General features: G+C 40.4%; 1 protein-coding gene across 47 annotated transcripts in view; it reads left to right on the forward strand.

The window, feature by feature from the left end:
- NCOR1 (nuclear receptor corepressor 1) overlaps nt 1–12,266 on the forward strand; it is a 189,410-nt gene that overhangs the window by 10,236 nt on the left and 166,908 nt on the right. For all 47 annotated transcript variants that reach the window (XM_015118697.3, XM_077970423.1, XM_015118702.3 and 44 more), the window contains one exon: nt 11,089–11,266. In XM_015118697.3, the coding sequence (XP_014974183.3) occupies nt 11,159–11,266 (108 nt within the window). In that variant the 5' untranslated portion in view covers nt 11,089–11,158. The remainder of the gene's footprint in view (nt 1–11,088; nt 11,267–12,266) is intronic.

Raw genomic sequence — 12,266 nt, forward strand, 5'->3', positions numbered from 1 at the left:
TGCCTGACTAATTTTGTGTTTTTACTAGAGATGGGGTTTCTCCATTTTGGTCAGGCTGGTCTCAAACTCCTGACTTCAGGTGATCCGCCCACCTCAGCCTCCCAAAGTGTTGGGATTACAGGCGTGAGCCAATGCGCCTGACCTTATTCACTTTTTTCATACGTGTGCACATATCCCCCTAGCAATTCTTTCGTAGTGTTATGTACTCAGATATATCCAAACCCAGCACTGTGCTGCTGTGGGACCTTGGGCACATTATTTAACCTCTGTACACCTTAATTTCCTTATTTGTAAAATGGACATAATGTAAATAGCATTAGGCATAGTGGCTGGCACAAAGTAAATAATAAATCTTAGCTGTGATTATTTGTCTATTTATGTGACTTTTGTGTTTTGTGCTCTACTTAAGACTTTCTTTACTCCAAAATGTAAAATATTCACCTATCTACTAAACTAGAAAAACAAAGTGACATTATATGCCTCTATGTTTCTTTGCGTTAAAGATGAAAAGCATTGTATACATGTTTGCTTGTATATCACAGGATATATGATACTTGGAAACACTGGTTGTCATAGTAAGAAGAATGAATGAGAGGAAGACTTTTTGACTGCATGCCTTTTTGTATTTTTAAAACAAAGAAGTCCTCAGATTGTAATTTAATACTTCAATGGTTTCTTTTTCTCCTTTTCTTTTCCTTCTCTTTTTAACACTTCTAATTCTTTGATCCATCTGGAATTTATTTCTGGTATAAGAAGTGAGACATATTTTGGGGAATAAAATTATGTGTGAATTCTACCCCAACTAGCTAGTTGTGTCAGCACCATTTAGTGAATAATCTGTTTTTTGCCCCACTGTTAGAATTGCAACTTTTGTCATTTACTAAATGTGTTTGGGACTGTTTCTGATTGGCCTTATTATTTTATTTTGATCTCGTGTGTTACCATACCCTTTAAATTACTATCATTTTATAATTTTAATACAGATGGGGTTAGTTACCTGTTCATTACTTTTTTTTTCCATACTTTGACAATTCTGGTCTATGTGTTCTTCTATATGAACTTTAGAATCATTCTGTGACATTCAAAAAGAAATCATAGAGATTTTTATTGAATACTGAATGTTGATTGGGAATACTGAAATTGTAGGTGAAGTTTGGGGAAATTGACATCTTTATGTACTTTCTGTCCTGTGTTCAAATAGATTTTTATGTCCCTCAGTAGATTTTCAAACTTTGCTTCAAATAAGTCCTGTACAAATAAGTCTTGTATATTTCTTCTTTATTTCTTTTAAAAAACATCAGACCCATGAATGGGAGTTTGTTTGTTTATTTTATTCAACAAATATTGTAGAGAATCAAACAGGTAGCTTTTATTCTAGTGAGAGAAGACAGAACATACTCAAATAAAATGAAGTACATAATCCATTTAAGATTATGATAAACCTATAAAGGAACCAAAAGGGTGATGTGATGGAGAGTAACAAGTGGGAGCTTACCTTATATGTAGGGTGGTTGGAAAGACTCCTGAGATGACATTTGAACTGAGACCTTAAGTTTGAGGAGGAGCTAGCCACCTGAATGAGCCAGGAACAGCATTCCTGGCAGAGAGTAAAGAAGGACAAAGGCCCAGCTAGGAAGGACCTGGCAGAGAAGGGCTCCTGAGGAAACTAAAAGGAAACTCACGTTGCTGGGGCCTAGCAAACAATCTGGAAAGTAAGCAGGCCAAATCAAGTAGGGCCTTGGGTCATCGTAGGTAGTTTAGAGTTTGTTTGCCGCGCTTAGGAAATCCTTGGGGAATCTGAAGCAGGAGAGTGATGTGTTCTGATTTAAGGCTTAAAAAGAGTACTTGGCTTTTTGAGTTGAGAAAGTATTGAAGTGGGAAGCCCAGTTAGGAATTTTTTTGCGGCAATAGGTAACGATGGTGGTAGTTAGATGGAGAGGCCTGGGAGGCTTCAGAGTGTGTGTGTGTGTGTGTGTGTGTGTGTGTGTGTGTGTGTGTGTGTGTGTGTGTGTGTGTGTGTGTGTGTGTATGTAAGGAACAGCTAAACAACTTGCTGTTGGACTGGGTGTTACTGAGAGCTAAGTACTGCTAACTCCTGCAGAGGCCATGTAGAGCAGAACAGAGCTGATCTTTGCCTTCATAGGTGGTGTCTGATAGCTCTGTTTGTTTCTAACGTGTGTACCAAAATAAAGTAGGCTAAAAGCATTTGACTTTAAGATTTATGGAGCTCGGGGGTGCTGAGGCGGGTGCAGCAAAAAACAGAGTCTGTTCATAACCCATGTTTTATATTGCTTAATAACCTGTCTCTGTTAGTGGGTCAAAGGGGAGGCAGCAGCAGGTGATCTTTAAGGTATCTGTCTCTGAGTTAGAAAAACATAGCTTGAGGAAGTTATGTAGCTTCCCTACAGCCTTAGAGGTAATAGTGGAACCAGACTTTTAGGTGAGCTCATGCACACACCAAGTCTTAGTACACTGCCTAGTATATATGTAGAACTCAATAAATGGTAACTCTTTTAGTAATATCCACTTAGATATTGTTATATCTGTTTATTTAGGCCAAATATCTACATTAAAATTTTTCTCATCTCAATTTCTTTGTTCTTCTTTTGTGTTAATCAAGGAGGGAATTGGCATGTAGTCATCCATTTTTGTTGTGAAATATATTTGTTCTTTTTTTTTTTTTTTTTTTTTTTTTTTTAAGATGAAGCCTTGCTCTGTCACCGAGCCTGGAGTGCAGGGGTGCGATCTCGGCTCACTGCAACCTCCACCTCCCAGGTTCAAGTGATTCTCATGCCTCAGCCTCCTGAGTAGCTGGGATTACAGGTGCACACCACCACGCCTGACTAATTTTTTGTATTATTATTATTATTTTTTGAGATGGAGTCTTGCGCTGTCGCCCAGGTGGGAATGCAGTGGTTCTCTGCTCACTGCAAACTCTGCCTCCCGGGTTCAAGCAATTCTCCTGCCCCAGCCTCCCAATTAGCTGGGATTATAGGCGCACGCCACTATGCCCAACTAATTTTTGTGTTTTTAGTAGAGATGGGGTTTCACATGTTGGTCAGGCTAGTCTCGAACTCTTGACCTCGTGATCCGCCTGCCTCAGCCCCCCAAAGTGCTGGGATTACAGGCGTGAGCCACCACGCCCAGCCAATTTTTTTGTATTTTTAGTGGAGACAAGATTTCACCAGGTTGGCCAGACTGGCCTTGAACTCCTGACCTCCAGTGATCCACCTGCCTCAGCCTCTCAAAGTGCTGGGATTACAAACATGAGCCACCACGCTTGGCTGGTTTTGAAATAACATTTGTTCTTATAAGTTGAGTGAGTGAGTGTTGTTCAGTTCAGAGAATTAGTTCAATGTAGTGCCGATACACCACAGAGTTCTCAGTTGGATATTGTTATATTGTACTGCTGTCTTGGGACAGTACTTTATGTAGAGGTAAAGTAGCATCATTTTCCTTTCATTTAAGAATTATATATTATTTATTATTATTTTTTGAGATAGAGTCTTGTTTTGTTGCTTAGGCTGGAGTGCAGTGACACGGTCTCGCCTCACTGCATCCTCTGCCTCCTGAGTTCAAGTGATTCTTGTGCTCAGCCTCCTGAGTAGCTGGGATTACAGACATGTGCCACCACGCCTGGTTAGTTTTTGTATTTTTAGTGTAGACAGGGTTTTGCCTTTTTGGCTGGACTGGTCTCAAACTCCTGGCTTCTAGTGATCCTCTTGCCTCGGTCTCCCAGAGTGCTGGGATTACAGGCATGAGCCACTGTGCCTGGCCAGAATTACTTATTGAATATGTGTACCCATAGATTTATCAAATAATTATATCCTTATTAAAAATTTTCTTTCAATATCATATTTTATAAGAGGTAGGATAGGTTAACTAAAAATCTTTTTCTTTAGCTTCCATTTGTTTCTCTGTCTTTAAGTAAGATGTCATGATATCAAAAGAGGCTGCAAATAAAATACCTTGTTAATGGCATTCCCCCAGAGTAGATCTTAACCAAAGGCTGAGAAACAGTAGCTTTTTTTCCCCCCAAAGAGAAGAATGCTTTAGTTTATTTTACAAGAGAAAATTTATTATAGTGTAGCACTACTCTGGTCTTGTACAAATTACAGAATTCACTTAGATAATTTCTAGTCTTTTCTCTCCTGGATGCTGGACTCTGTAATACGTTTAGGAGGTTGTCTTTGTTTAAATTGTCCCCAGGTTGGAGGATTTTAGGTGGTTGGGATGCCCAGGGTGGTGATCCTTCTTAGCCTTGTCTTGCCTAACATACTTTTAGAATTGGACTAGAGGTGGACAGCTTTGTGGGAACTGGTGTGACCTAATTTGCCTCAGTTTAATAACTAATATTTAAGCATTTGAATGTCATAGAGGCATTGCCCTATCCCATACTTGTGTATTAGGATATTTTATTATTTTATCAGTTAAAAATTGCGTATTTTGTAGGATCCTTTTTCTGCTTTGGTGAAATGTAGGCTTCACCTATATTGTGACGCTTGGTGGATTCATTCTTGCTCATCCGAAGTGGCATCTTTAGTCCTGCCACAGTGAAGTGTATTTTTAGCTTCTTTTTTTTTTTGTGAGATGGAGTCTCACTCTGTTGTCAAGCTAGAGTGCAGTGGTGCGATGCCAGCTCACTACAACCTCTGCTTCCCAGATTCAAGCGATTCCCCTGCCTCAGCCTCCCAAGTAGCTGGGACTACCAGGTGCGTGCCACCATGTCCGGCTAATGTTTTTTTTTTTGTATTTTAGTGGAGATGGAGTTTCACCACGTTGGCCAGGATGGTCTTGATCTCCTGGCCTTGTGATCTGCCAGCCTTGGCCTCTCAAAATGCTGGATTACAGGTGTGAGCCACCGTGCCAGGCCATTTTTAGCTTTTTTTCCAAGATGGCTTAGGCCACCTTGAACACCTTTGCATAACACATTTTGGTTATGCAAAGGTTTTGGGCCAAAAGCCAGGAGTTCCTGCTGAGAGGAAAAATTGCTTTTTTTTTTTTTTGGCAGGATAGTATTTGAAATTTTGTTGTTGCAAGATTTTCCTGTTGAGTAAATATGTATGTGTTTATTTAATATGAGAAGATTTAAAAAGGAACTTAAATAGATCATTTTCATTTTGCAATATCATATTGCTTGTTTGCAATATATATGAGGCTAGTTCTGGGTTTATCTGTGTAATTCAGTTAGAAGTGCTATTGTCTTTTATGACAGTGACATATAATTATTACTATATTATTCCCATCCTAACACATTGTATGTTGATATTTAAGAGATGAGGAAGTTGATTATAAAATCTTGATCAGATTTCTTAAACAATTCATAGAATTTTTTTCAGTTCATGAGTCAACCATGTAACTACCCTGAGTTAATGAGTTTTGGTGGCTAAGAACTGAAGTTATAATTTGATACTGCCACTTAAGGTGCTCCCTTCCCCTTCAGTCTGAACTTTAAGCTAGATTCTTTTATTTCAGTGGATTTCAAATGTAAAGTATTCTGCCCAGATATCTTAGTGAGCCAGGACTGGAGTGAAGGGTGGAGGGGAGGATGGGGAAGGGCAGGGGGAGACTGAAAAGATGAATCCTAGGTCTCCCATTCTCACTAGATCAGAATGTTTCTCCATTGTATCTTTCGTACATTTAGCTTTCATTTAAGACTTTTGAGGAAAACATTCTGGTTAAAAAATAAGATCTGAGCACTGTTGCTGTGTATCTCGTGGATACGTTTTGAGGGAGGAGGTTGTAGTGTTCTCCAGGCTGCAGTTCATGTGAGGACAGGAAGGGCTTGCTTTAACCTGTAAATTTGTATGCCAGTAGGGGCTAATTTCCTGATTTTGCTAGTGTTTTTGTTTTTTTTTTTCCCCTTCTGTGTTGGGCGGATAATACTTTTAAATAAAACTGACTTTTTTTTTTTTTTTTTTGAGATAATAAAGTTAAACTTCACTAAAGTCATACCACAAAACTAGGACAACAGGAAGGATTACTGAGATGAGGGAAAAAATGGACAAGTCACTTAACTTGTGACTTTGAGTGACATTGAGTGTAATTGTTGAACCCAGGACTCACCATAGCTGAAAGTTAAACAATGTGCATTAAAAAATTATACCTCATGGGTTTCTAATCATTTAGGCCACTGTTGGAAAAAAATTGGATGACCCTGGGTTAAAATCTTTTTATTTTTATTTTTTGCTTCTCCATTCCATTTATAGCTTTATTTATTTGGGATGTCTGAGTTGGGAGGAGAACGCAGAGATAGATCACTTAAAGCATGTTTTAGGACAGCACATCATAATTAGTTGGAAAACTTACAAAATGAATGAACGTTCATATAGTGAAATACTCTTTTTTTTTTTTTTGAGTGAGTTTCACTCTTGTTGCCTAGGCTGGAGTACAATGGCATGATCTCGGTTCACCGCAACCTCTGCTTCCCAGGTTCAAGCGATTCTTCTGCTTCAGCCTCTCGAGTAGCTGGAATTACAGGCATGTGCCACTATGCCTGGCTAATTTTTGTATTTTCAGTAGAGATGGGGTTTCACCATGTTGGTCAGGCCAGTCTCGAAAACTCGACCTCAGGTGATCCACCCGCCTCAGTCTCCCAAAGTGCTGGGATTACAGGCGTGAGCCACCATGCCCGGCCCATATAGTGAAATACTCTTTAGCAATAGAAAGAACCATAAATTCTTGAGAATAATTGCCAAGATTTTTTTTTATTGTTTGTTTGGTTTTTTTTTGAGATGGAATCTCGCTCTGTTGCCCAGGCTGGAATGCAGTGGTGTGATCTCGGCTCACTGCAACCTCTGCCTCCCAGGTTCACGCCATTCTCCCGCCTCAGCCTCCTGAGTGGCTGGGACTACAGGCGCCCGCCACCATGCCCGGCTAATTTTTTTGTATTTTTAGTAGAGACGGGGTTTCACCGTGTTAGCCAGGATGGTCTTGATCTCCTAACCTTGTGATCCGCCCACGTCGGCCATCCAAAGTGCTGGGATTACAGGCGTGAGCCACCGCACCCGGCCAGCCAAGATGTATTAAGTAATAAAAGCAAGATACAGAACAGTGTGTATCTAGTATGCTACCATTTACATAGGGGAAAAAGTGTGAGTGTATGTATGTGTAGGATCTTTCTAAAGGACACTCTAGAAACTAGTAACTTTAGTTGCTTTCTGGTAGGGTAACTGGGTAGCAGCTAGAGGAGAAGGGCGAGGAGATTTTTCACTTTGTATTCTGTGGTACTTTTAAAAACTCTTAAGTCCTGCATATAATATTTATTTCCAAAAAGATCAACCCTCCCCACAAGGCCAAATGTTGGCTTTTCCCTTTCCACTTGGAGCAGTTGCAGGTGTATAGATGAGGCGAAAGCTCCTCAGGTGGTTTTAATGTGTGGTCTCACTGAACATCTCAGCTCCTCCTAGTTCACTACTTGCTGAGAAAGCGGCAAAGCATTGCAGAAAACATTAGTTTTTCCCGTTTTGCCACAGACAATTATGTGATATTGGAGGAATTGTTGACTTTCTCTGATCTTCAGATTTCTCATCTGTCAAATCAGTGTTAGCTGGGTAATCTCAACCTTCCAATCCTTAAGATTTGCTGACCTCCATGCCTCGGGCCTTGGAAGGGAGCAGGGAGAAAACAGACTGAGGGACAACTGGTCAGTCTTCTGACTCTTTTCCTGGTCAGCTTTCACAACAGCAGGAAATGTGACATCAGGAGGAAATATGGTATATTTATTTAAAATATTTATATATTACATGGTACCACATATGGTTTTTTTTTTTTTTTGAGACAGAGTCTGGACCCCTCGCCCAGGCTGGAATGCAGTGGCGCCATCTCAGCTCACTGCAACCTCTGCCTCCCAGCTTCAAGTGATTCTTCTGCCTCAGCCTCCCCAGTAGCTGGGTTTACAGGCATGCGCCACCATGCCTGGCTAATATTTTGTATCTTTAGTAGAGATTGGGTTTCACCATGTTGGCAGGCTGGCCTTGAACTCCTGACCTTGTGATCTGCCTGCATTGGCCTCCTAAAGTGTTGGGATTATAGGTGTGAGCCACTGCGCCCGGCCTTAAAGTTCTTTTTTTTTTTTTTTTTTTTTGAGACGGAGTCTTGCTCTGTCGCCCAGGCTGGGATGCAGTGGCCGGATCTCAGCTCACTGCAAGCTCCACCTCCCGGGTTTACGCCATTCTCCTGCCTCAGCCTCCTGAGTAGCTGGGACTACAGGCGCCCGCCACCTCGCCCGGCTAGTTTTTTGTATTTTTTAGTAGAGATGGGGTTTCACCGTGTTAGCCAGGATGGTCTCGATCTCCTGACCTCGTGATCCACCCGTCTCGGCCTCCCAAAGTGCTGGGATTACAGGCTTGAGCCACCGCACCCGGCCTTAAAGTTCTTTCTATACGTTTTTTCTTTTGTTTTTTGAGTCAGAGTTTCATTGTATCACCCAGGCTGGAGTGCAGTAGCACAATCACGGCTTAATGCAGTCTTGACCTCCTGGGCTCAAGTGATCCTCCTGCTTCAGCCTCCCAGGCAGCTGGGACCATGGGTGTGTACTGCCATGCCTGACTAATTATTATTATTATTATTATTTTAATTTTCTTGTAGAGATAAGTCTGCCTTCATTGCCCTGACTGGTCTCGAATGCCTGGCCTTAGGAGATCCTCCGATCTTGACTTCCCAAAGTGCTGGGATTACAGGTGTAAGCCACTGTGGCCAGCCTACAAGTTTTGTTTTAAAGTTAGATTGAACGACAATTCCCTAGAAAATTTTACTTTCTTTTTTTTTTTTTTTTTTTTTGAGACGGAGTCTCGCTCGTCGCCCAGGCTGGAGTGCAGTGGCCAGATCTCAGCTCACTGCAAGCTCCGCCTCCCGGGTTCCCGCCATTCTCCTGCCTCAGCCTCCCGAGTAGCTGGGACCACAGGCGCCGCCACCTCGCCCGGCTAATTTTTTGTGTTTTTAGTAGAGACGGGGTTTCGCCGTGTTAGCCAGGATGGTCTCGATCTCCTGACCTCGTGATCCGCCCGTCTCGGCCTCCCAAAGTGCTGGGATTACAGGCTTGAGCCACCGCGCCCGGCCGAAAATTTTACTTTCTAAACCTAAACTGGGTAAAGAATATATTGATAAAAACTGGGAAATTGATCAAGTTGTTACACTGAATTATTTTTTGAATTTGCCCTCTTCCCAAATCCCTTGAAATGATGGAAATAAAATTAAAACTTTATGAATAAAATATTAAATGGGTGGAGATTTTATATATATAAAATTTATATATTTTTATATATGCAGTTATATAATTTTCATCTTATGTATAAATTCTGTTTTTTTAAAACCACCCAATTAGGTAATAATAGAAATCCTGTCTTAAAGTAAGAGTGTATGTACACACATGCACATGTATATATGTGTATGTATATAACATTTTTGTCATGAGAGTTTTATATATAATTAAGATAGAAATTATATATTATAGCACACATTTTTATACATATGTAATATTCTTTATCATATGTATGTAAAATACTCCCATATTAATTATGTATAACATACATATTTATGCTATCCTGAAACATAAACATAGATAATCATGTTTTAGGATGGGAATACTCAGGAGTATAAAGGTACCTGTTCTCCCATTAGTCAGTCTGTGAATTCAGTATTTATGTGTTCTTATCCAGAATTTCTATGGGACCTGACAAGCCGACTCTGATGCTAGTGTGCAAGAGGAAATGTGCTAGAATAGCTGAGAAGGCGATGAAAGTAGCGCAACAACAAAGCACAGCGCAGGTGAAACTTGCCTTGCTCAATATGAAACCTCGTAATACTAGAGTAATTTGAAAAGTATGGCATTGGCACAAGAAAAGACAGACAAAAGACAAATCAAATTAGTCTGGAATTGTGGATAAGTAGGAATGTGCTTTATAATGAAGATGGCTTTGTTTTTCTTTGTTTTTTCTTGAGACGGAGTCTTACTCTGTTGCCCCGGCTGGCGTACAGTGGCGTGATCTTGGCTCACTGCAACCTCCGCCTCCCAGGCTTAAGCAATTCTCCTGCCTCAGCCTCCCAAGTAGCTGGGATTACAGGCGCATGTCACCATGCCCGGCTAATTTTTGTATTTTTAGTAGAAAGGAGGTTTGACCATGTTGGCCAGGCTAGTCTCGGAACTCCTGACCTCAAGTGATCCACCTGCCTCAGCCTCCCAGAGTGCTGGGATTAACAGGAGTAGCCACCACTCCTGGCCTTTTTCTTTATTTGCTATTTCAGGTCCATAGAAGCATACAAAGAGTAATATAGCAAATGTCCAACTACCTACCATCTCTGATTACAAAACTTAGTATTTTATCATCCTTGCTTCAGAATTATTAAATAAAGACAATACTTCCTCTGCACAAATACTTACCTTAAAACTACTCTTGAATTCTTTTCACAATTGACTTATCAATTCCCAAATTTAGAACCATGTATTTTTGTCTTTATATTTGTTTCTCAGACATTTATAGAAATATATTTACTGAGCAGTTACAATGTGTCAGACCTTATGCTGTTTTTATATACTGTTTTTACTTATATAGCTAATTATATTATTTGTCACATATTAACCTATTTTAAGCATAAAAAGAAATGACCCATTAATGTTTTGAAACTTTGGTAACTTTTATTAAGTAAATACATGAGAGGAAGCTTTTACTGGTAATTCTGGTTTTATTTATGTAGCTATAGTTATAATTTATTAGAAGTACACTTGGTGTTGGCCGGGCGCAGCGGCTAATGCTTATAATCCCAGCACTTTAGGAGGCCGAGGTGGGCGGATCACGAGGTCAGGAGATCGAGACCATCCTGGCTAACACGGTGAAACCACGTCTCTACTAAAAAAATACAAAAAAACTAGCTGGACATGGTGGTGGGCACCTGTGGTCCCAGCTACTTGGGAGGCTGAGGCAGGAGAATGGTGTGAACCTGAGGCAGAGCTTGCAGTGAGAATAGATCGGGCCACTGCACTCCAGCCTGGGTGACAGAGCGAGACTCTGTCTCAAAAAAAAAAAAAAAAAAAGAAGCACACTTGGTGTTTTAGTTCTTATTAATTCTATTTTTTCCCATCCTGTTTAGGTGGTTTCCTGGAAACATGATTGTTTATTGGTGTTGATCTCACAGTCTGGTGAGGACTTCTTTACTGATAATGTCAAGTTCAGGTTATCCTCCCAACCAAGGAGCATTCAGCACAGAACAAAGTCGTTATCCTCCTCACTCTGTCCAGTATACATTTCCCAGCACCCGCCACCAGCAGGTAAGGAACAAATACTATGCAAATTATACATGTTTTTTGTGTTTTTCTTTACTTTTCCTATTTAAGACACATGTTGGTCAGAAACCACCACATTTACATTTTTTTAAGTGGCAAGAGCTATTTACAAAGACGAGGAACCAAAGGTTGGGAATTAATTATTTCTGTCTTCTTACTGTGGTTTTATGCCGGATTTCAGGAGTTGAACTTGTCTTTGCTTTTGATGATAGGAATTGATGATAAATAGAAAACGTATCAATTCTCTAGAATTTCTAGGGTAAGACCTATATTTATACTCCCAAGTTGTGGTTGAGTTTTAAGCTGGCCAGATAACTTCGCATGTCTTGAGAGATGGCCAGGATAAAAACCTCTCTCTTCTTGAGAGATTGATGGTAGGAAGATTTGCATAGTAGGTAGGAAGGAAGGAAGGAAGGGATGGTAGATAGAAAGGAAGACTTTATCATAGGAAGAGTTTGTAAGAGATTGATTTACCTTGTGAAAAATAAAATATGAGGTGAAATAATCATCTCAGAGGGAGACCAAGGATATGTAAGAGGTTTAAAGAAAAATAGGAAAGGATGGGATAAAACGACCATCTCAGAGGCTAAGAAAGCAGATTTGTCATCAAAATGTACTATGGGGTCCTACTGAGGACTCCTTTGAAGTGTAGTCATGATTACAGAGTTAGAATGGACATTCTTACATTGTTCCTATGTAGGGAGGCATTTAGTCTTTCACCATTACATGGAATGTTAGTTGCACGTTTTTGTTGATGCTTTTGGTTGAAGAGGTTGCTTTCTGTTCCTAGTTTGAGAATTTCTGTCATGATTGGGTGTTGAATTTTGCTTGTATTGTCCCCCTACCCCAGTGTTATTAATCTGATTACCAATTTTCTGGATTATCGTTGCTGCTGGTTTTTTTTTAAAAATCAGGCCGGGCGCGGTGGCTCACACCTTTAATCTCAGCACTTTGGGAGGCTGAGGCAGGTGGATCACTTGAGGTC

Source organism: Macaca mulatta, chromosome 16, assembly GCF_049350105.2.
Source record: "Macaca mulatta isolate MMU2019108-1 chromosome 16, T2T-MMU8v2.0, whole genome shotgun sequence".
Taxonomy (NCBI): domain Eukaryota; kingdom Metazoa; phylum Chordata; class Mammalia; order Primates; family Cercopithecidae; genus Macaca; species Macaca mulatta.